This window comes from Notothenia rossii (genome assembly GCF_949606895.1).
Source record: "Notothenia rossii genome assembly, chromosome: 9".
Classification (NCBI taxonomy): domain Eukaryota; kingdom Metazoa; phylum Chordata; class Actinopteri; order Perciformes; family Nototheniidae; genus Notothenia; species Notothenia rossii.
In genome coordinates, this window is record NC_136907.1 from 59,790,658 (window position 1) to 59,816,666 (window position 26,009).

Consider the following 26,009-nt stretch of genomic DNA (forward strand, 5'->3'; position numbering starts at 1 on the left):
GTCGATGTTTTTGAGAGAGCAACATCACTGAGAATGTTTCATGTTCAGTGTCTGTCAATTTGAAAAGAATAACCATTTGCTGAGAGGAATGATATGAAGGAGCATTCAATAATGACTTTGAGGTCAAATCACTTACTCTTGTCGTACATTTGCATATAAATGACCGTTTTAGGCAACATGTTTCAAATGACAAAGAGACGGGACATGTCGCTGTGAGTGACTGGATAAAGAGCACCGCAGGTCAAACTGGATTTGAATGTGACAACTCAACAAATGTAATGTCAAAGCAACCAAAAATGCACATACAGCTGCAATAAATCAAACCAACAATTGGCTTATTGGTCACGGTTTGCTGCAACTCTTCCTCCCTAGAGTTTCCGCTGTCCGAAAAAAAGGTTTGGCAATAAAAATCATCACTTCAAACATGTTGTTTGCTGAAAATAGCTGACAGCGATGCTTGAATTGTCAGTTCAAAAAACACACACTGTACAAAGCCGGATTGATGATGACATTCCCATACCTTTTGCAGCAAGACGAAAGTCCATCTGCCTCACCCCCGCCCCCCCCATTCAACTTGTCTAATTATTCTCAACTCGTCTAATTATTTCCAATGGTCTGTCTAGGAGGAGATTAGATAAGCTTTAATTTTGGAGTTGATTTTAACTTAATATTCATTAAACACTTTGAGACAACATCTCGCCAACATCCTTCTGACAGGACAACTTAGATGGAGTCTAATTTCTTGGGATTTTGTAGAAGCTTTTCTAAAGGGTATTCTGACCGAGCCAATCATGAATTGCTAACATCGAACTATCCAGCGGCGTCTCAGCATGTGGACTCAAAATGGCCAGAACAATCCGCTCTAATTAGAGATTGGAGCACTTTTCGATGAGTCCCTTAAGTTTTATTTTCCAAACGAAGGCAACTGCCCGATCCTCTTTCTCCTCCAAGACATCCTATTGTTATCACATATCAAATATGAACTATTAACTAATCTATCACAGGTGTCTCTTCATGCTCAAAGTCAGGAAAAAAAGAAGAAGCTGTGAGCACCTTTTCCCCCCTTCAAAATGATAAAAAAGTGTGCGGTCTGTGGGATTCAAGCTCCCTAAATGACATGCAGAAAAGCAGTCTGTGCAAAACCATGCAGGAATAAAAAAGATCACTGCATCCTGCATGCTTCAACACCAGTATATTGAGAGCAGGGGAGCAGTGGAAAAAACATAGGTTCCATTTAGAGATGGAAAAACAACCTCTGACAAATACTGCAGTATCACCAGGTGTTGGGGGGGTTGTACTGCTTTGTGAACAGGGGCTCATTTGTAAACAGTGGGGTAGGATCGGATGAGTAACAAGGGAAGAAGCTCATTGAATTTGACACCCCTGTCTCTTTTACCTGCATCCCAACACTACGCCAGCTGCCCTTTGATAACTGCCAGGGGGCTAAACTTGATCAGCTAGCTAAATATTGTAATTACAAGTGACTAGTATGTTAATTTCATTCATCTTGTCATCAAGGGGGAGCCGAGAGTGAATCATGTCTTAGAGGCAAGCAAGGAATGTGCAATATAGTTAACAATGCATAGTGCATTATATTTTCTCTAAACTACATTAACGAGCTTTGACAAAAAAGCAGAAGGTTGTTTTTTGTATAATAAAACATTTTAGATTTAGACTGTTTAATAATCTGTTTTTCTAATGTTGGAAAAATGTTTCCAACGAGCATATCACAATAATTCTCGTCTCAGAAACAGCCGTAAGGGGATAGAGACAGAGGCTGAATGGGGAGCTGATCGATAGCGTTTTAAGGCTCTCAATATACCGTGTCAATTTTTGGAATAGCATGGAGAAGAGCTGGCACCACTTTCAACCTATTCTAGGACAAGAGGTATATCGTGTCTAGAGCAGACACTTTTATCCCCCCCTGGTAAATTCACCCTGACAGACACTCTGCAGCGAAAGCATTTAAACCAAATTCACAAATATTTCAGAGATTATGTTGTTTATCCACTCCTGTACATAATATAATGTTGTGATTCACATCCGAATGAGTTATGAAACTTTGCGTCAGTGGTGGGTTAGAGCAGGGAGAACCACACGAGAGAAATCTGTCAAACTAAAAAGGGGCAACAATAATAACAAAACTCTCAGCAATGTCTTCAAAGTATGACCAATGTATCAACTAGTCTCTCACTTAGTGTAGCTGTGCACTAATACATTATTTCAAATTCATGTAACCGCCATCGTGTGTAAATGAGCTCATGATGCATTCTCCTGAGGAAATACGGGGGGCAAAGTCAATCAAACAACCTCTGAACAAACACTCATGATGGATCAAATGAGAAAAACACACACACACACGCACGCATGCAACACACACACACACACACACACACACACACACACACACACACACACACACACACACACACACACACACACACACACACACACACACACACACACACATACATTCACACACACACACACACACACACACACACACACACACACACACACACACACACACACACACACACACACACACACACACATTCACACACTTATGAAGCACTAAAAACACAAAAATGTATAATATTTCGGATTTACGATCAAGACATGAAAGATTTCACATGCAATGCTTAAAAAGTTACTAAATAAATGTGTTTTGTCCTCAATACTTTAATTCAAAGTGATTCTCTTAAAGGTTAACATTTCATTTTGCTGTTTTTTTTATGTTGTTCTGGAGTATACTGTTTCAATTCACATTCATTCGACTGTGAAGCCGCCATGAAACACTGCTTTTAAAATGAGAAGAGGAGTGCTTGAGGTATCGCACATTTAAATTTCCCTTCCGTGTTTTGTGTCGTCGTCCCCCCCTCTTGCCGCGTATATTCACGATGTCTCGCAGATCCCACGCAGCAAGTAGGAAATGAACCCAGCTGACACTGTCCGCTCTTCGCAGCAGCGGGCTGCGCAACGTCCCGGAACCCAGACCCCACGCAGCATTCTCATTTGCCCTTACTGGTGTCATATTCCGGTTGCTGTAACAGTGGTAGACTCATCAGAACAGAGTGGGCGAGCTGACCAATCAGAGCACAGTGGGCTCACAGGGAGGGGGGGGGGGGGCAGGAGTTCCAACAAGGAGAGTGAATACACATACTATACAGAGATGCTGTATGAGAAACCAATGTGAGTTTGGAAAATTGCACAATATAAATCTTCTATTCTAGTAGACCTCAACAATGGAATCGTGATCAGTAGAAATGGCCATGACATGGGACCTTTAAGAACGGCAAAAGTTTTAACATATATCGTTTTTTGTAAACTTATGACAAATGTGAGATGGTGATGACGTCAGAGCATCGTCCTACAGTATGTGCCGGCACAGCTCAATTTAACCCCTGCCAATATGCGAACTCTGTATAAGAATCTACTTTACCTCCAAGGCTGCTGCTCAACTTTCCTCAGTTATCGCCTGAGTACAATAACAGCACTTCGCCTCTTCCCCTTGCATTTTGGTTTCACATCAACGAAAACAAATTAAAACAATTTTTCAATGAGTGCAAGTCTTGATGAAATAAATGAATTTGAACGCTGGCTGAGATTACTCGGGGACAAATGTGTTGGGATGCTCCTCGGGGAGCGTGTTAGTTGCAGTAAACATGAACAGAATTAAACTTAAAGTGATGATGACCTAATTAAAAAAACTGCAAACGCAACAGTGCTTTTACAGCGCAGCCAATATGTAAAGCAAGTAAAAACAAGCAAGCAGCAGCAAAATCAAACTAGTGATTTTATAATATGTGCATTTTAAAGCTTTGAAGTAAAAAAAAAGTAGCAGCGCAACTTAGTAAAACTAAGCTAAGTCAAAAGAAGTTTCAGCTTAATATATTGTTGTTAATGCTTAAACTGCAGAACAATTAAGATACAACAAGCTTGGCAGTTTAGCACAATAAGTTCTGATGGCAATGTCCGTCTGTGTATCTTCTAAAATACAATTTCTTGGAGGGATTCACAGACGTGCAGACGTTCCTGGTCCCCAGAGAATGTATCTTAATAACTTTGGTGATTGTCCAACTTTTCCTTTAGTGCCACTATGCTTTTAATTAAAATGCCTGGGCAACTGTTGGAGTGATTGTCATGAAATTCAGATCAAATTCATGTCCTTCATACAATGAATTGTTATAACTTTGGTACAAATGTTTCCAGTCAAATCACTTCGGGTTTACGACTTAATATCCACAAAACCAAGGACAGTCCCAATCAGCCTCAGCTGTCTTTACTGCTCATTAGAAAATGTCAGCATGCTAAACTAAGAGGGTCAACATGGTTAACGTTAACCCTGCCAAACATCAGCATTAACATTGTCACTGTTAGCAGCATGCAGTCTTTAGCATTTAGCTCAAAGCACCACTGTGCCGAAGTACTCCAAGTTTTACACACATTTGAACTCTTCCGGTGTTGGCTGTAAAGTGTACAGTGAAAAAATCTTAAAGTGGTCCTACTCTGATCAATTTCAGGTTTCATATTTGTATTTTGTGCGTGAACTATGACATGTTTCCATGCCGTAATGTGCAAGAAGGTCTTTATTTTCTCATACTGCCTGTGCTGCAGCACCTCTTTTCACCCTCTGTCTGAAACCAGAGCCCAGTCTGCTCTGATTGGTTAGCTGGCCGGCTCTGTTGTGATTGGTCAACCACTTAGGCTAAGGGGTGGGACATATCTATAATATACAAAGGTTTGGAGTGCCAGCCAATAGAAACAGTGTTACATAGTTTAGGATTAAGATAGACTTGATTAGCCTTTGTGCCGTATATTAGTCGCGGGGAATGAAATGATTTTGTTGCACCAACAGCAATACCATAGCACTCTAATAATAAATTATACATAATGTATTGCTGTCAACCAATTAAATTGTGAATCCAAAAGTAAAGACCTGCTTGGATTAGCTGACTTGCAGATTTCTCAGCGAGGCAGGCTTCAGGCCTCCGTTGCCAGAAATGATCAAGTTTATGAGTTTGTGAATCTCATCCATTTTAAAGATGCTGGATAATAACATTATGAGAGTCTGATACAGTGATATAACTAGTGAGATTTCCTGCAAGTCATCCTTTTATAAACTAAAAAAATGTAGTCCATCAAGGAAAAATGTGTCTTTCTTGGCCCATGCTACACCCATTCCACCAAGGTTTCATGAAAACCGGGTCAGTAGTTTTTCCGTTATCTTGATGACAAACAAACAAACAAAACAAAAAAACACCTTGCAAGAGTAAAAGACAGGTAACATAACCCGTTGAAACAGTCATGAGTTACTAACCTTGTAAAGTTTCTCTACTAAGCTGAGCACAAGTCAGGCCTTCTCTGTCCATCTTAACCTTAAGGGCCACTAGATGGGAAGCTCCGTTCAAAATCCCTTAATCTCAACGTTTTCAGGGCTGGAAGGTGGCGTATGTCTCTAAAGTAACAAGATAGGGAGTGTCCTATTACAGATGTTTCATTAGGCTGGAGACACATCTGAAAAGTTCTTAGCAGTCCTCCTGTAATCTTTATAAAAAAGGAACTTTGCTCCTATTGTTTAAGTTTACTTTGCTGCAAACTCTGTGTATGCAACCTTCAGGGGACACGGCGAGCTTTGAAACACCACCACCACTCCACCTCCACTGAAATACAGCTCAGCATTTTCTTTCATGTTCCAGTCCTACCAATGTGTTCAGCAAAATACCTAATCTGCTGAGCTTCTGCCCACAACACCCAGTTTTGCATAAAGGTAGCACTTGCTCATTGATCGCAAGAGATTGACTATGCACGCATTCAGGCGCCACAGAAAAAAAACAAGTTTTTAAGCTGTTATTTTTTTTATATGAAATAGTAGTTTCATTTCTAGATGTTTGCCTATCCCTAAGAGAAACGTGTTCTATAGCTCACAAAACATGTCCTAGTAGAGATGAGAGAATAGGTATTGATGAGTGCTATGTACGTTATAATAACTAGAACTCTACCTAAAGATGTTATCTTATATTTTTGCTCACATTTTGTTGGAAAAATATACAGGAAACGACAACATTTCACAATGTCAGAGCAGCAATTTAAATAGCAATTTAAATAGCTCAACTACCATTACCCGAAATACATATATTTGGCAAAAGTAAATTTCTAAATATCAGGGTTTTATGTCCACTTAGACTATCATTTTTCTTTAAAACCCCTTAATAAATCGTATATATATATTAATATAAACAGATAATACATTTTACTTGAGGTAAGGGGGTACCTTGAGACTATGCATTACTGACACTAAGCAAAAAGACTACTTCTGCATTTTTTTAAATGATATATAAGCAACATCTGACTCTGAGGGTCTTTTAACTTTAAGCTACTACCAGCTGTCTCTGAACAAAGAACAGCACCGCCTCGGTTCGTGATCAGATCGTATCTCAGGTGATTATCACTTCCACATTCTCTGTTATGCAGACATGCTTTGCAGGCTTTGTATATGACTTTGCCATAGGCTGCAATCAATACTATGCCTGCTGAGCATGCATAGCTTAAAACAAATGATCAGATCAAATCATCAAACCATAGAGAATCCACCTGTCCTTGAGGTTGCAAACAATTTGCATAAAATCCATCTGACTTTGTGGAAGAGATTTCATTTTAAACATAATCTAGAAAATGTGTAGGAGAGGTACTTAGACACTTGGAATTGAAAATGCACGGCAAACTGTACAGAGCGTTCCCTCTGTGATCCTTGGGGTCCACTGTATTGAGTCGTTTTGGACAGTTTGTTCTCTGCTGTCTGTCAGATCAATACCAGCGTTTGTAGACAAAATGCTTTAAAATAAAATATACATTTCAAGGTTGATATAGTTTGAATAATGAGGAATTATTTTTGCCATGCATTTGATTGCATTCTTAATAATTAATACACACACTAAAATGGACAGCATGTTATTCTAAAATGTGGGTCAGTGTGGTTGCACTTGTAGCCTGGAAACTGTAAAGATGTAAAACCGGCCTGAATATTTTATGTAAAGCTGTGGTTGGCGTGACAAAGTTCAAGTTGCAGCGTTGTGCGTTTCTCTGGTTCGAAATTTCGGACTGTGTGTTCTTGGCTGCCGGAGTTTGTATCTTGTGGCTAAGCGATGACACACTCAAGATGTCAAACCCGGGGTGTAGCTGACCAGTAACTCGAGCCTGATAATCCAGAGCTGCGTTCTGAGGGAAAGTCAGCTAAACTTTCAGACAGCTTGCCTAGGGGTCCTCACCCGAGAAAACGAGGTGAGAAACAGCAGTCTCACAACACCTCCAAAGTGTTGGAGTTTTGTTTCAGATAACAGAGTTAGAATAGGAGAGGAAGAGAATTAGATAACAGTTAAAGAGAAAAAAAGGTGCATTAGACCGGAGAGGCAGGCACGCAAGTGTGTAACTGAGTTCTGGCTGGATTAGGCCCGCTTGTCATCAGTAGTAGGAAGAGATGAGTAAAAATGGCAAAGCATGCTACGTTATATGGGTACAGTAGGAGATCTGCAAAGGATCAGTCAGGAGTTAGAGAGAGGGAGGGAGCCTTGTGGTAGCAAGGGAGAAGCCAAAAGAGCTTAGTTAAGGAGCTTAGTTGAGGTAGGTTAGATCTGAAGATGGGCTGTATCAAGAAAAGAACGGAAAGTGGGCCAGTGACCAGCGTTAAATCCATCTACTGTAACATTAGCATCTCTCCAAACTCCACCCAGCCTCCACCCCTCTGTGTCCCTGCTTGTGTATCTTTCATTCCCCCCATCCAGGCATTTTCAAGATAGACTCTGTGCTTGTCTCACACCGTACTGCCTTGTGATTGGCTCAGGAGCGTGGTCAATGTGTGACACTGTAACTGCGCATTTAACAGAAGATACAAAAGTCACATACAGCACTTTGGGAAACAAGCGCCTCTGCTTTTTTTTTGCCCTCCACTTTTTAGTTGGTATGATGGGATTGATAAGTAAACATTAAAAACGCTCATGCTGTTTCAATGTTCACCAGAGGAAGGGACGAAGGGGGATGAGGACATTTGGTTTTAACGGGTGTAAACTAAATCCGGAGTCACTGCATTCACCACAGAACACACCCCTTCTACAAGGTCTATATTTACTATAGAAACCAATGCCTTTACCTGCCTAGCTCTGAACTGTGTAACACTAGTGGAATATAGCTGCAGATGAAAATAAGGCTGTTATAGATAGTAAGAGACAAAAATGACAATACCTAATATACGAAATGACTTGATATTTTTCCTCTCCCTATTTATTCCCATTCTCTTTGGCTACAGGAGATAGATGTCCTCGCCGTTAGAGCAAAAATCTTTAGGGCAGAAGCAACAGAAGTCTGTGGAAAAACCATTAAAACACTCTTCAATTACTTTGTGAAGGGAGACACATAATGGGATGGTAATGTGTGAACACAAAGAACAGAAAGGCTTTTGCTCCGAGACAAATCTTTGGAGTCGCGGCTAAAAAAGACTTTTTTTTTAAATACGGATCTATAACAATTGCATAAGGAGAATAAATGTGAGAGACAAATTGCCCTCTGGCAGAGTCATGAAGGTGACTTGAAGGAGCTGCTCAATTTTAGCACAAATGTCCTCCTCCTCCTCCTCCTCCTCCTCCTCCTCCTCCTCCTCCTCCTCCTCCTCCTCCTCCTCCTCTCGGCCTATCCCACGTTAGCAAAGAGACACTTGTTTCAAAGTGCTGCTCACACCATTGGTCTCTACTCCATTAAAAGCTTGTTTCCTTAGCAGAAGGATGGTGCCACTTTCATGCCAACTAGAGGGTCTACCTAATCCTCCTTTTCCATACTGAGTTTGGAAAGGATCATCGGTTAATTGTTTTAGAGGGGCTGCCCCTTCATCCCACTACCCCCCCCCACCCTCCAACCCCACTCAGGGCAGCAGTGGCGCCAGCTCGGTGCAAAACGATTCGTGGTGTTTGTTCCATGGCTAAAGAACGAGGACTCACATGGTATCCCTATGGAGCAGCAGAGTGGGGAAATAGAAAGTACAACAAAACATTATACAAACACACACACATGCACCACACACACCTACATATTCATGCTCGCACCCATCCGCAGTTACACACAAATCCACCCATCTGAACACACGTTATTCTGAAATAAAAAGCAAAGGGTTGACGGCATGCACTGCTCATGTGTCACAGAACATGTCTGAAGAAAAGGATTCTGCGTTTTGTATTTAAAAGACAGGTTAGGTCCAGGTTTCCAAATGCCTTATGTAAGGTTCTGGATTATTTCTTGTTGTTATTTACCAAATATTTCCTATGGAATACCTGTCTTAATTAGATACATTGTCTCAATGTTTAGCACAGACTTTGCTGTTACATTTTTATAATAGTTAAACATTTGGGGAAACAGTTGTAGGGCTAACTTTGGCTTAGCTTAAAGAATGGAAACAGCAAGTCTGGCTAACAGAATATTTTTCAAACTCACCAATTTACACTTTGTTTATAGCATTATTCGCTTTTACCAAACCATTTAAAGGCTGAGATCAGTAACTTTCTCAGGTTTCGGCTGGTTTCACGTCTTTGTGCTAAGCTAAGCTGCTGTTTCAAGCTACATTAACCATAGTACATAAGAGTGGCATCCATCTTCTTGTGTTACTTTCTATAGGAATGCTAATAAGCATCTTCCCCTTAAATATCAAACTTCTGTTTATCTTTGAGGTTGGGTAACAAAGAGTAGAGTAGCCTGCTGAGCTGGACTGTAAAGAGACATGGCTTATAGGACAAAACTGGACAGTGTGATATTTGAACGTGTGCCAACATTATGTTGAGGTGACGCCAGTTCCACCTCACTGTGTTCTAGAGGAGCAGGGGTCAAAGCAGCTGCTCTTTTCTCTGCAAGCTTTAAACCCACAGACTAACAGCCGGAGGTGCTAAGGGTCCGAGAGGATCCAGGGTTTGGCGTGCGAGGTGGGGGGGGGGGGGGGTTAGGGAGGTTAGTGACAGGTGTTAACACGGCAGGGAGTTAAAAGGAGAGGGAAAGGTAGAGGAAGGGGAGGGGGGGTACTTAGTAAGAGCAGACGAGGATGCCTGATGTTTACACTGCAGCACATGTGCAGTTTCATAGTAGGCCTGACAGGATCTGTTGCTATAGATCTTCCACGCTCCACCCTCCCTACTTAAGTCCCCCTTCCACTCCAACTACGCACAAATGACTTTGAAACATCAAAGCTGGCATTAATGTCTAATTTCCCTATGCAAATGCGAAATGAGAAAGAAAACCAAAAAAAAACCTTTCAGTTCTCCCTGCCTCTTTCACTTTCACTGAGAATCGCTGCTGTCCCCTGGAGACGAAACACGATGTGCAGTTTTGGGGAGAAAAACGGGTTGGGGGATCCTGGGGGCTGCTCTGCATTACCAAAACAAACCATTCAGCAAACAAACAATTATACGCTCATGAATTATGGACAAGCCATCTAAAATAGCTATAGCGTGGGGAGTCGTGGAGCAATTGCTGAGCTAATGAAACGTATGTTGTGTGTTTTTAAACAGTAGTGGAGTAGTATGTATTACGGCTTCATGAGTATAATATTTATACGTCAATTATTACGATTATTCCCCTTAATTCTTTCTACCGGTGCAGCTGAGTGACTGAAAACAACGCAACACTGAGAAACCTAGGAAAGATCAGATAGGAAAGTGAAGAAGGAAAGGGGTCTAGTAATCCACAACGCGTGAATGAGCATCAGCCATTTTGTTTTTCAATCTGTCCCCAGCAACATCCATTATTCACAACTCTGTGTTTACCTCTCACAGACGCGCACAGTCCATGCCGCAATGATCCAGGAGGATATACTGAACACCAGCAGAACAGTTCCCGGACAGATGGTCATGAGGGTCTTCATGACGAAGCGTGTGTTGAAGTTGATCTTGTTGAGAGCGCCGATGCTGCGAGACGAAGCGTCCGTGAACAGTTTGCTGTGGAGCAACATGACCCTGCCTATCAGGTAGAGTCTCAGGAACATGGGGATGGAGAGGATGATGTCAACATCAGCATCGGCCTCCGACGGCGTGTAGGTGAAGGCCAGCCGCGCCTTCCAGGTGAAGACGTAATGTCCCGGGATGGGATGGATGGCACACACCAGCAGCTCCAGCACAATGAAGAAGATCCGCTCATACGTCATGGCTATCCTCCAATCGTCCGCACCATTGTCGACCATAAACAGCTTTAAAGAAAAACAGACAAACATCAAAGACTTCTTTTAAATCTCTACTTGCAATACTCAGTTGGGTGTTTGAGGCATTTTCAGCATTTTTCATCCCTTTCAACCCCCACAACTTGAAAGTGTTTATCATTTCAAACTTAGATTGTGAGACACATTATTCAAATCAAACCCACAGATTTCATTTGAAATTCTAGTCAAGATATGAAGAAGTCATGCTTAAATTAGAGTAAAATATGTATAACATAAAGGAGAAGACATGTAGACATTTAGCATTCAGTGTATTGCTATAGCCATAACAAGTGGCAACCAAGATTTATATCTTATTTAACTCAGATCAGAAGACTGATGCCGCTCAGATTAAGCAGCACAATAATAATAAAACAAATGCAATAGAAATCTGCAAAATACAACTTCATGTACAAAATAAAAGTTGTCTACAGATGTATTTATTTAGTAGATATGTATAACAGTTTATCTATTTTTTTTTTTATTGTTGAACAAAATACCACACATGTTGTGATTCTTATTCTGTTCAACCAAATATTTTCATGTGTGTACTGTTCTTCTGTGTGTCATTCTTTGTATTTTACTAACTAACTCATGAATTATACCATTTCATATAATTTATTTTAAGCATACAGTAGTAAAAATGGTATTTCAATATTTTTACCAGGGCCCAATTGCCAAATACGAAAGCTTCATGAACATTATCTTCCCAAAACTGATACCAAAAGCAGCTGGTATCATTAAAAGAATAAAAAGAATAACAAAAAGGTTGTTATTAATTTAGACTCACCTGGATTTCCCGGGCATGGTACATTATTATAAGACCAAGCAATATAACAGTGGAAAGGCTGATAAGGCATTTCAGTGCAAATGAGTATGAAGATTCCTGTGGTGAGAGAAAAAGAAAAGAAAAAAGATTTCAGGCATTGTTAAGTGAGCACAATAAACACATACAACCAGATCTTACATAAGATATACACAACAAGATTATCAATAGATTATCAATTCATAAACCAATGATTATTAAGTTGTATGATACTACTTAGCGGCAAGGTGAAATGAAGTAGTAGAGTGCATTTAATCATTCATAATTGTTATACTTTTTTTATGTTGGCTTTATGCAGCATAAATGTCCAAATGAACACGTGCACGTAAGTCCATGAAAGTATATACACAGCCTTCACCTCTATACACACACACACACACACACACACACACACACACACACACACACACACACACACACACACACACACACACACACACACACACACGCACCCCCACACACACACACACACACACACACACACACACACACACACACACACACACACCCCCACACACACACACACACACACACACACACACACACACACACACACACACACACACACAGTGCTTATTAGCCCAGACGTGTAACAGAGCAGATAATGGGGTTTTACACACAAACAGGGCAGTCAGGGTGTTGCTTAACAACGCAGCTGCAGGTGTAGGTCCAGCCTGATATTATATATGGAGGATGTTCCCCACCATCTAAACTACCAATTAATCAAAGCCCAGCACTTAGAGGGGGACTTTCCACTTAATGGTAGGTGCCGAAAAGGCAAGGCTAGCATTAGCAGGGGGGGAACCACAGAGAGCGATGCTGGTGATAAATAGGCCAGCTGGAGACTAGCGCTGCTGTGTTGTTTTTGTGTGGACACGGGGGCCATAGATCTAGGAAATGAGAACCTGCACCACTCAAGTCCTCCCCATGTTGGTAAAATGCTATTTGATAAATCAATTGAACAGCAAGGGTATAAAAGTGCGGCCTGCAGAAGGCTAACGGTTGTAGGGCTGTTATTATAATAACAACGGCGACGACAAATGACAAGAACAACAAGTGGAAATATCCTTCATAATCGTCAGTGTGATGAAAGTGAGAGCTGCTGAACATTACTCTATCCTTCGGTGGTCCATATAGCAGAATGTATTTTTAGCTATCAACTAGATTGCTTTGGCCCTCAGGTGGACGACATGTTCTCAAGACGTTGTTTTGACAGGTCCCTGGTGAAATAACATTGAGTAAAACAATTAATCCACCTGCCAGAGGTTCAAGGACTTTCCAGTCCCAGTGCTCCCTGCCTCTTTCCCTCCTTCTGGTCCCAGAAAGCCTCAGCTGAGCCTCAGGTGTCTGCATGATGTGGCGTAAGACGGAATAAGGACCATCCAACGGTCTTGTGTGTGTGTGTGTGTGTGTGTGTGTGTGTGTGTGTGTGTGTGCGTGCGTGCGTGCGTGCGTACGTGCGTGCGTGCGTGCGTGCGTGTGTGTTGGAGGGGCAGCGACTGTAACACTCAGAGGTGGGAGGTCACTTCCATTCCAGCTGCGCTCATCTTGATAAATGGACTAAACCCCACTCAGTAATAGTCATAGACAGACCCATTGACTTCCTTAAGACCCCATTAATCCTTTTATAGATTACCAGTCTCTTACTAGTTCACACACACACACACACACACACACACACACACACACACACACACACACACACACACACACACACACACACACCTTTGTATGTGTGGCGAAACATAACTTGAACTGTATATAATATTTATTTGTAGTTAATCATTGATAAACCTACTGTACGTTATCTATCTAGAACCGAGTAAATGAATAGTAGTAGAAGGTAAACAGATACAAATACCAATCAGACAAAGAACATAGTTAGCATCCAGCCAGCGCACAGAAAAGGTTAGCCATTCACTTTTGAAAATAGAATAGCATAGAGCAAGCTAAAGACCAACACATATTCCTCACTAGTTGGTGAAGACTGAAACAGAGATAAAACAAGACAACTGGGACAACACAGTCCTAAAATCTCCTTAAAATGTAAATGAAAGTGAAGAATAATAATATTTGCCCAATTCATTCTCTGCGCTAAACATTTCCACCAAAATTCAAGAAAATAGGAACTGTATTTCTTCTGATAAACAAACTAAACTGAAAACACAACCTATTGGCAGAGGTAAGTATTGGATTTATATTTGTCAGGTTACCAACAAAATGTCTCAGAATAAATGCTAACTTTGAAGGTGTAAATAAACAACTTTATCATACTATAAGACTGTTGTGATGTTGTTCTTGTAGGATTTGGACACCAAGTAATCAGTAATGTCTAAGAGATGCACCATTTGTAGTAAATGGGTTCAAAACATGGAATACCAGCTATAAAGTTATGTTGTTCTGTTCCTTTTTAACTTGCATGCAGATGTTACCAAGGTTTTATTTTTCCCTGCGATCAAAGACCTGTGTCCTGTGACCTACCTTAACCTGCAGCGCTCTGCACTATAAGTCAGATCATCAGTAAACAGCCTTGTAAATATTGTAGTAGAAGCTGAGTGCTCTGAGAGAACGGTATTCTTCCTAAAATACCCTGACGCAGCAGACGTGATTGGCTGATACACAAGGACAACAGCAGGTTAAGTGGTGGTGACCAGGTCACAGCGACCCTGACCCCACAATGCCCTGCTTCTTCAAGAGTCACATGTTACTATCGTGTGCAGCGTCCTCTACACTCTGATCTGATCAAAGTAAAAACATGCTGTTGGAATTTTTTCCCATTGTTTCCCAATTGACCTTTCTTTTTATCTTTAATTGTCTTTATCTCTTATGTCTGCGCAGAAACCCCCCTACATCTATCTCTTCTTCATCCCCTTTCCTCAGCTATCCCCCTCTCCACCTCCCTCTCCTGCTGAGAGCTCATGATTTGCAGATGCTGCCTTCACAGGGAACCACAGAGAGCCACAAAGGCACCAGTATTGAAACAAATCCTTTGGCTAGACTGAGATCTGATACCAATAATGAAAAAGTGTATAGATGAGAAAAAAAGTTGAAAAAAGCAGAGAAATTACTTTAAAATTAGATTTAGAAAAAATAGATTTCAACCAATCAATAGGCTGTTAGTCATCGATCACATGACACTCCTTTTGATTTGAATTTGACAGATACTCCATCACCTTTGTTAGACATTGCTTGTCAGTGTCTGTGCTAATAATCACTCTTCATGAATGTGACAGCTGCCAACCCCACACAAATCCAAAATCAACAATAGCAGTGACACCACAAAAAGCTCCCACTCATTCATCACACGCACGCACGACCTACCTTAGTGTAAACCCCCCATGACAGCTCCGTCTCCGTCACCATGACGACAATCCCAAACATCCCGAAGATGAGTGCGTAGTCGCTGAGCCGCTTCCGCTTCTCAAACAGGGCCCTCCGGTGGCCGAGCCTGTATCCGATGTCCCTGTTCTTCTTCTGTGTTGCCCTGCCTCCGGCACGCACACTGCCCTCCCTGACCAGGCTCTCGTTGGACGCCTTGCTGGGGTCTTCGCCGCCGTTGCCCTTGGACACCACCACCTCCAGGCCAGAGCTGTGCAGTGTCTGCAAGGGCTGCGTCTCCGAGTCTAGCTCCGCGAGGTTGCGGCGCGACGAGGACGCCAGGCTGCCCACTAGTGGTCTCACCACTCCGCCATTGTACTTGCAGGTGTTCATGGCTATCTGAGGGAGTCGGCCGCTGCTCTCGGAGAGGGAGGGCTTGGATCCAGCATGGCTCAGCTTCTTCTGCTCAGTAGTGGCCTGTGAACAGGAAGAAGCGAGGTAAATACAATACTATCACAACAGAAAAGGTGTAAAAACTGAAGGTGGTTTAAGAGACACACAGGTTCAGACTTTAAATAGAGCATTGATGTGGGAGTTACATCATGGAGAGGGCACACTGAGGGAAGGATCTTGCAAAACAATTTTGGTTATAAAAGCAGACAGATTTAGTGCTCAGCAGGACATGTGGCCAAAACATACAGTACGGACGAAAATATACTGAAATAACCCACTCTTCTTTCTTGAGAAACATATACTGAGAGCTGATAACATTTACAGTTTAAGCCCATCTTGAAAAAAACAAGAATCCCACTTAACAGTTAAACTATAACAGTTGAAAACTCTTGAATTGAAACTATGTTCCGGCCTTTCCTTCAAGAAAATGGCATCAAAATCGCATGTCTCAAAAACAAATCAATAATGAATGGACTATGATGTATAAATAAAACCATATAACCAATAGTGAACCTTACAAAGTGCAGAAAATTGAATCTTTGGGCTGCACAAATTTAGATATCAATGATTAATGCTCGGAGTGACCCTGTTTCCTATCAGAGAAACACTCTGCTCGATGCAGAGAGTAGAAGCGGGATGCCCAAAAGAGAACGAAGAAATGTGGTCCTTCTCAAATCAGGCGTACAAGGGACCAAATGTGACATTCCCACTTTTTTATAAGGCAAACAGGGAAACCCATTTCCTCTGAAACTCACTTAGTGTACTGTACAAAGTGTACGCGGAGGTTAAGGCTAACTCAGGGGCAAGTTAAGAATAAGAGTCACGTATATTCGCACATTTGTTCAACAAATAAATAGAATATTGTGCATAAAATGTATTTTTCCTTTAGCGAGAAAGGAGAGAAATACTTTTTTCTATTTCCCCGGCCCACACTCCTCGTCTTGCATTGAGTCGTCTATCGTGTCTGTTCTTTCCGGGAGATAGGAGGGAGTTTCTGTCCCAGTTACGCAGGCTAAAAATGTTCAATCCATGCAAAGGCTGTAGAGCAGTCACCCCAGAAGCATCTATCCGCCTGTCTATCCCCTACCCTTCAGAGACTCGGGCAGATTATCATAATGGGTTATGAAAACTTCACATGGAACAGTGCTTTTTCCGAAACAAGTCGGGGGTGTGTGATAGCACTGCTGGCCCTTTTTATTAGCCTTGACAAAGCATGCCTAATGCCTTTAAATGTGCTGGTGGGAATAAAGAAGGGCGGCCCTAATGGAAATGTACTAACTCCAGTCCTGTGATGCTATCGTCTTGCGCATATTGTGGCTCCATGAGAACAGGACTAAAGGTTAAGGATTAGTCTAGCCCATAGTGTTTCTAATCCCCTTTTCTGTATTAAATGGCTTTTTAATCTGTGCCATTAGGACCCCTCTACACTTTTGAAGACTGCGCAGTAAGTGAACTTTAGGTTTGAATGACAGGAAATACTGTAGAAATAGATGCTGATATGGCAATAGTGGTCGAGCAGCTGTGGTGTATTTAAAAATAAAAATAGAGCAGGCAATGCTGAATTTGACGCAAGATTAAATTAAATCAAATTGAATGAAAAGCAAGTTCCTAAAGACGTAAAGTGGATTAAAGGTCTGATTTTTTTCATTTTGCAAAATGTGATGCCTTGTATTTTGCAATTGAATGCAGCATCAAGGATACAAATCCCTACTTATTTAATAATTTCACTGACACACAAAGCTACCCAAGTTTTGAAGCACCCTGGGTTTTTATCAAAATCAGGAAAGCACAAAACTATGCCAACTCAATCTAATATAGAAACATTTGTGGACCCAACTGGTGTAAGCCATCAAACAGTAGAGGTCATTTTCACAGGCTATTTTAATAAGTTTTGTTAAATATTTATAGGTCCTCACGAGTTCGTAAATAGCTTTCTTTTTTTCTTGCATCGAGCTCTACAGAGGATCTGCCTGCCAGTCTTTTGAATGTGTTTCATCTCCAGTCTTACTTAAACTGAGAAACTACAAAACATAATTTTTCTTTTGGTTTTGAGTGTCACAACATAATGTCATTCATTGTCAAAAGAGAATTTCCTGCTTTTGTGTAGGAAGTAGATCACTCTGAAGCTCCTGTTCTGAGCTCAGAGTATTTTTAGACTCAGTCAAACTTTCCGAGTGGCTCTGAGATGTTTGATATGGAAATTCGGATGCTGGACTATGATATCTAGAAAAAAATCAAAGACAACTCTTTCAAACAAAGGTTGGTCGTGTTTGTAGAAAACACTACTTTTGTGAATTTATAGGAATTTATTATTATTTGAATGTTTATCTTACTATATTGTCTCAACACAATATTGGAGTATTATGATTCAGTATCTTACAACCACCACCCCTTTGATTAAAAAGTACCAGCACAGTTTATGAGACACCAGCAAGTCAAAGAGCATCGTTTGTTCATATTGGTTCAAGGTGTGGATTTATAGAGCAAAGCTGAACTGTGAGTAAGGATGACTGTACAATAAATGATCAACTCTTAGGTGAGTATCCTTCCTCCCAAGAATGGACAAACACACTATTCCCTGGATTGGCTGTCATTTATTTTGCTTTGGAATTTCAAACTGAACCAGTGGCGTAACAAGGTTGTGATTGGCCCCGGTGCAAATATTGTTTTGGGGGCCCCCCATCGCTTCCAATTACTTTGAAGACTGAGCCGGTCAATGCCATTGGGGCCCCAAAAAAGAAATATATAAAAAAAATATATACAGGACTGTCTCAGAAAATTAGAATATTGTGATAAAGTTCTTTATTTTCTGTAATGCAATTAAAAAAACAAAAATGTCATACATTCTGGATTCATTACAAATCAACTGAAATATTGCAAGCCTTTTATTATTTTAATATTGCTGATTATGGCATACAGCTTAAGAAAACTCAAATATCCTATCTCTAAATATTAGAATATCATGAAAAAGTATACTAGTAGGGTGTTCAACGAATCACTTGAATCGTCTAATTAACTCGAAACACCTGCAAGGGTTTCCTGAGCCTTGAAAAACACTCAGCTTGGTTCAGTAAACTAAATCACAAGTATGGGGAAGACTGCTGATCTGACTGCTGTCCAGAGGACCGTCATTGACACCCTCCATCAGGAGGGTAAGACACAAAAAGAAATTTCTCAAAGAGCAAGCTGTTCACAGAGTGCAGTTTCAAAGCACATCCACAAAAAGTCTGTTGGAAGGGGGAAATGTGGCAGGAAACGCTGCACAACCAAGAGAGATGACCGCAGCCTTAACAGCATTGTGAAGAAGAGTCGCTTCCAGAATTTGGGGGAGCTTCAAAGACAGTGGACTGAAGCTGGAGTCCAGGTATCAAAAGTCACTGTTCACAGACGTGTCCGGGAAATGGGCTACAATAGCCGTATTCCCATGGTCAAGCCACTTCTGAACTCAAGACAACGGAAGAGGCGTCTGACTTGGGCTAAGGAAAAGAAGCACTGGACAGTTGCACAGTGGTCCAAAGTCCTCTTTTCAGACGAAAGCAAGTTTTGTATTTCATTTGGAAGTCAAGGCGCCAGAGTCTGGAGAAAGGCTGGAGAGGAGCAAAATCCAAGTTGCTTGAAATCCAGTGTGAAGTTCCCACAGTCAGCGATGGTTTGGGGAGCCATGTCAGCTGCTGGTGTTGGTCCACTGTGTTTCATCAAGCCCAGAGTAAATGCAGCTGTGTACCAAGAGATTTTAGAGCACTACATGCTTCCGTCTGCTGAAAAGCTCTATGGAGATGAGGAATTCATTTTCCAGCATGATCTGGCACCTGCCCACAGTGCCAAAACCACCAGTAACTGGTGTACTGACCATGGCATTACTGTCCTCGATTGGCCTGCAAATTCCCCTGAACTGAACCCCATAGAGAATATGTGGGGTATTGTGAAGAAGAAGCTGAAAGACACCAGACCCAACAATGCTAATGAGCTAAAGGCCGCTATTGAAGCATCCTGGGCATCCATAACACCTCAGCAATGCCACAGGCTGATTGCCTCCATGCCACGCCGCATTGATGCAGTAATCCGTGCAAAAGGATTCCCAACCAAGTACTGAGTGCATTAATGGACATTTTCAAATGTTTGATTGTGTTTTGCTGTTATAAATCTTTTTTTTTTACTTGGTCTGAGGAACTATTCTAATTTTTGGAGATAGGATTTTTGAGTTTTCTTAAGCTGTATGCCATAATCAGCAATATTAAAATAATAAAAGGCTTGCAATATTTCAGTTGATTTGTAATGAATCCAGAATGTATGACATTTTTGTTTTTTTAATTGCATTACAGAAAATAAAGAACTTTATCACAATATTCTAATTTTCTGAGACAGTCCTGTATATTGTTTTTTTTTGCATGGGCCCCAGGCCGGCTTTGGGCCCCGGTGCGTTGCACTGGCTGCACCGTCGATAGTTACGCCACTGAACTGAACACCAAAAATGTATAAAAAGCATGTAAAGTTATTCTGAAAAGTTTTGGGTTTTTGAAGCTCAGCTTAAAAGTTAGAGTAGGGCAATGGCAACAAGTCTTAAAAAACGGGGAAAGAAGTTATTGATCTAGGGAACATAAAACCCTGGGGACACAGAAAGGCCTCTGAAAATCAAGTAGAGGCCTTTACACGAAGATAATTAATCTCCATTTTAACACATTGCCTTATATTGTGAACCGACACTCAAAATCTAGCCTTAATTTGGTTTCCGATGACCAATTACATGACGATAGATCAGAGTAAAAAGGCCATGTTGTGACAGTCAGGCGCCTGGGGCGCAAAAAGGAGAACGTGTCAGGAAGTGTTGCTCCAATAACGTAAATGAACAGGATTGATGATGGACACCAAGAGAGCAGGGCTGCTGTTACATCCTCAGCTTTGGTTACCTGTCTCTGGTGATCATCAGTCACTGAACCAGGTCAGGTCTGACCCAAATATGGGCGACCGGCCATCCCATCCGTCTGTCTGTATGAACACTCAGTCTGCTTTTCTTTACATCAGGGAGATATTAGGAGCTTCAAATGAGGCAACTATGAGAGAGAGTATCTGCACAGGCACATTGTGGGAGTAAGATGTACGGCTGACGTCTTCCTCGGTAAGACGAAAGAGTCCTTCACACACTTTGCAGCAGGAGTCCTCACATCACGTTCCAAAACCTCAAAGCACCCTCAATCAATTCCATACCGTCGCCCACTTATCCAGCTATCCGAGCTCCGTCACTTTTCCCCCATTCCGCCTGCAACCCAGCTAAACTGGGTTTAAAGGGCTAAAGGGCACGGCGGGCCGGCGGTGCGCATGTCGTCCCCCGATGTCCCCGCAGAGGAGACGCGGGGAGGCTTCTTGTCCAGCCGACCGACGGCTCAATTTAATTCTGAATGGCACGCTGCATCCCGGCTCTATGAAATGGAGCCTCATAATCAAATTGAAAATCCTCAGTGCAGAACATTTTAAATGAAGGCAACTCTCTGCCTCGCTCCTCTCCCTCTTTCTCTGCCTTGCTCCTCTCCCTCTCTCCAGCCGGCTCAAATCTAATAGAAAAATCCTCATTCTTTAGTGGCATGTGGGGCATCTCTGTTGCAGTGTTTAAGGAATATATACGCTAAAAATGGCACTGCATTTTGAAATTGTAAAGAAATCCCTTCAATTCCGCATGTTTTTTTTGGAGATTTGGGTAACAGTCTGTTTAATGATGTGTACGTGGGTGGGTGGGTGTGCACGTGTGCTAGTTGAACAACCCGAGCCTCAGCCAGGCACTGGATTAGGTCGGATATTGATGCAGACAGTGTGCAGCAACGAAAGGAGCAGAAGGGAAGAATTCTTTGAGAAGATCCACGTGTATGCAAGTGTGTAAAATCTGCGAACGGCGTATGGATCCTGACAAGGCTGACATGGAAGGAGGAACACGAAAGAGAACGAGGAAGAGAGAAAATAAGGCAGAAATTGAGGAAACATGAAAGATGGCGAGGGTGAGGGAGAAAGAGATAAATGAAAGAGAGAAGACAGCTCCCTTTGAGTGTCTCTGCCAGCCCCCCGAGTGATTGAGAGCTGCAGGCTACATCCTCCAGTTTGTCCCTGCACACTAGACGCTGTCACATTTATCTGACAGGCCAGCAGGATGCAGGGCTCCTCCGTCCTTTCCTGACCAGCATGTGGATCATTACTCAGCACAGGAAAATCCTCCGTCGCAGCAGTCTGTGTGCTGCGGTGATGAAACTAAACAATATACATTTAATGTGATCTTGTGAGGGCAAACTTAGGCTCAAAAGTGAAAAGCATAGGCGTAGGGCAGTGCAATTAATCGTATTTTAATCGCAATTACGATTTTGGCCTGCGTCAATTACGAAAACAACATTGTTTTTGCACTGCAACATATTTGATCTAATTTATTTTAGTCTAATTTATTTTTATTTATCATATTTGTATATGTTTAGTAGCTTGTTGAAGTGCGCACCAAAATATTTGTTGATCTTGTTTATTGGTATTTATTATTTTTGATATAATTTATTTAAATGTAAATATAAATGAATCATTTATTTTAGTATTGGTTTTTCAGTTGAATTATACGTTCAGGGTAATCAACAGTTAAAAAGATACTGTTCAAATTATTATTTGTATTTATTTTAAAGTTCAATTAATGGATGTTTTCAAAGTCAATGAATAATCGTATTTAATAATCGTGATATCAATTATTGACCAAAAATAATCGTGATTAAGATTTTTGCCATAATCGAGCCGCTCTACATAGGCGTACATATCTTGTCTCGGGGATAACGCAATGAATTAAAACGTTTCATCTTTATCAGTGTCTAAGTAGAAATACTATTTCCTTGCAGTAGTAGAAAGGGCCTTATCACGCTATACTTCATGTCCTTATATCTCTGTAGGGATGTCTGTTGTTAAATAATGGCTGCTCCTGCTCTTCGGTAGAATAAGTCGGAGCTATTGTAGGTGTTTCAGGAAGACACGACAGTCCCAGATATTGAAGAGGCGGGCGATGTTCAAAGCGTTTCCACAGAATATTCTCGTGCTGACTTCACATGAAAGGTACAAGCGCGTGGACAACTGCTAGATGTACACCGAGAGACTGGACGTGTGTTTAAGCATAATGAAAAGCATGTTGCCAGGTGTGTTTTTCACTCAAGCATTTATTCATTTCCAGTCCCACGTCTACTCATGTATGATGATCATGCATAGTGTTCATGTTCAGTGTGTAACATCAGAGCGACAGACCAATGCGGTCACTTAAGGCTTATCAAATCAACCAAAGGTCACATCAATACTTTCAGTGTATACAAGATTATTGTAGATCTAAAAGCAGCCACCAACACCCAATACTTCAACGTTAGGTTAATTTAATACTGATAGCATGACATGAGATTTGTTCTTGTCTATAAGTTGGGATGAGAGTTACCATATTACTCTCACGTTCTCTATGACATTCAAAATACTGCTCATAATGAAATATTTGACAATGTCTTTAAATTCAAGATTCCCAATATACAAGACGAACCAGCCAAGTATTGGACTCCAGCAGGAATTTCACTGAATGTACTGTCCCTCAGACACATTGTACACCCGTTTTCTATCAGTACGCGAGGCTAGTTGCTCTTTTTGCTCATGGCAAGCCCTGCTGAACGTATAATCACAACAACACACTATAGGGGAAGGAATGGAAGACATTTTAGATCCAATACAATGGGAAAATTGTGCAAGGCTGTTTACTTAAATCTGTAATATGTCTGTATTCTTCAGTTATCACTCAAGTTAAGGTCACAGAGGCAAAGTGAATAAATGTGACAACATAACAATAATAATATAGTTTAGATTTAGGCTACATATATATCAGAATAAAAACATAGTTCCTTTTTTTTCACAAGCGACAGTATTATAATAAATAAAATAATCTTCTGGATTGATGCTGCAACTGAACTTTGGTTAAAGGAACAGTAATTGTATTAATAATGTGGTATCTGGCCAGCACTTGTTTCAAGAAGTTTTTTGTAATACTAACTTGATGCCCAATAATAATGTCCATCTTTCCCTAAGCGAAAATGTTTTGGTAGGATAAACCTGAAAACACATTGAACTTATGATTCATTGTATTAGATGGTCAAGAAAGAATTTGAATTGAAGTTTGAGGAGGATTTGTTGCAAGAGGAAGGGTCTTTAACGTACGTTACTATCAGCGGCTATAGTGGAATCCCCAGAGGGAAGACCCAACGCAGCAAGAGACAAAAAGGCAACAATACAAATCTATACACAATAGATTTGGGCGAAACAATAAACATTTAAAAAAAGCTTAGAACTGCAGTCGCCTCAAGGATGCTATAACCTTTACTGAGGCAAATAACTAGACTAGAAAATATATAACAATAGCACTAAGTCTCAACAGAAACAAGATGAGATTATTTTACTGTTAGTTCAGTGATGGCATCCTTGGCAACTGTGAGTCATCGGAAACATGTTGTGGCCATAATTAGCTTGTTTTTTTGTGTAATTTTGAAATGGTACAAATATACAAGCATGAGAGAAAGTGAGAACAATATTACTCACATTAGATTATGAAAGAACATTTACTTTGAAAATAAGAAAATAATGCATGAAGCATGCAGGGTGGCTTCTTTAGGCCTTTTTAATATCAAAGGACATTTTTAAATTCTTTGTGACCATCACCGCCTGCTGATTTCACTGCACACACACAATGATGGTAGCTTGATAACAGATGTATTTATTAGCCTCTAGCAGAGCTTGGCCTCCCTCACTTTCTCTCTTTTATGCTTGGAGAATAACAACCAAAAATTAGGCAAAAACAAGTAAAAGCCTCCATGGAGAAAAGGGACATAGGTACATGCCTGTGGGAATATGTTAGTGTTAGGACTAATAAGGCGCTGTGTTCAACAGAGACACAATGCTTTTATAATTAGGACCCGACAAGGTTACTCCATGTGAACCTGTGTGAGTGTGCGTCTCATAAACTAGGTCCTGGGTAGATTGGGGTTAGAACTGATGGGGGGGTTACTTTCCCTGTGGGAAACCCACTGCCTCATTAGCAACAATTTTAATTTCCAGCAAATGAAAAGGAGGCTGGTTGTTAGAAGACTGATTTGTAGATTGGGGCCACAATCGTTGAACTGATCCTGGTAACCAACCATCCAAAATACATGAATATAACTGAACAATTTGACCAATACTAAATGATATAGTTGAGGATGTCCTGTTTAAGGGGAGGCAGCTTTGAGAGCTCCTCTTTATCAAGGTCATACCTCAGCTGCATTTGAACACACTCAAATACTATAAAAAGATTTAAAGATTTATCGTGAATAACACTTTAAGGATATCATTTTTTTCAAGTGTTCACAGCATATGGCTATGCTAAGAAAATACACAGATCTTTACTCCAGAACATAATGCCATCATCATGTCATTAAGGTTTTTATTTGTAAGATAATCCAGTGATACAATGCAAAGATGAACAGCTAACAGCTAATTTTGCATTTGGTAGATGGTAAGAGCTTTTCAAATGTGAAAAAAATAACTATGGTGCTAAAAAAGTTCTAACCTACAACTCACTCATTTAATACATTTGACCTCCAGTTTATAACCCTTATGTGGCATGGACTGTGGACGGCAGCTCAGAGTATCTGACTTTGAATGACTTATAGTAATCAGAAACACTAATAAATTCCTCCACCAAAGGCAAACTTCACAAAAATGGACCGGCATTAATGTTTTACCACCAAGCTGCAACACTATTATTAAAATGTGGTGATAAAATTAGCAAATATACGGCAGACACAGCTCTCACTAATGCAGCATATCTTGGAAACTAGTAAATGTCACTGATGCAATGATGGTTTCCTATAGGGATGGGAACGATTAATCGAATATTCAAAATTATTCAGGTATTCGAATAATTATTCAGGTATTCAAATGTAATGTATACGACAGTGCCACAGCTAAATGTGTAACTGCTTGCAGTTTGCTTTTCAAACTAGAACAAGAAAGCAGTGGAGAAGTAACGGGGCAGAAACCCTCCTTTTTACGCAGCGGTCCAGACATAGACATCAAACGGCAAAACATATTCAGTGTGCAGTTCCTTTGGCATTAGGGCAGGGATATCTAGATACTTTCCAAGGTTTGACATAATGAATTGTGCTACTTTTAAAGCAA

General features: G+C 40.9%; 1 protein-coding gene across 5 annotated transcripts in view; it reads right to left on the minus strand.

Annotated features, from left to right (window-relative positions):
* The window catches only part of kcnn1a (potassium intermediate/small conductance calcium-activated channel, subfamily N, member 1a), a 55,099-nt gene that overhangs the window by 11,486 nt on the left and 17,604 nt on the right, over positions 1 to 26,009 (minus strand). For all 5 annotated transcript variants that reach the window (XR_013802547.1, XR_013802548.1, XM_079649446.1 and 2 more), the window contains exons 2-4: positions 15,369 to 15,842; positions 12,012 to 12,107; positions 10,797 to 11,215 (exon numbers count right to left, since the gene is read on the minus strand). Coding sequence is in view for 3 of the 5 variants with exons in the window: in XM_079649446.1 (XP_079505572.1) it covers positions 10,797 to 11,215; positions 12,012 to 12,107; positions 15,369 to 15,842 (989 nt within the window). In the remaining 2 variants the exon portion in view is untranslated. The remainder of the gene's footprint in view (positions 1 to 10,796; positions 11,216 to 12,011; positions 12,108 to 15,368; positions 15,843 to 26,009) is intronic.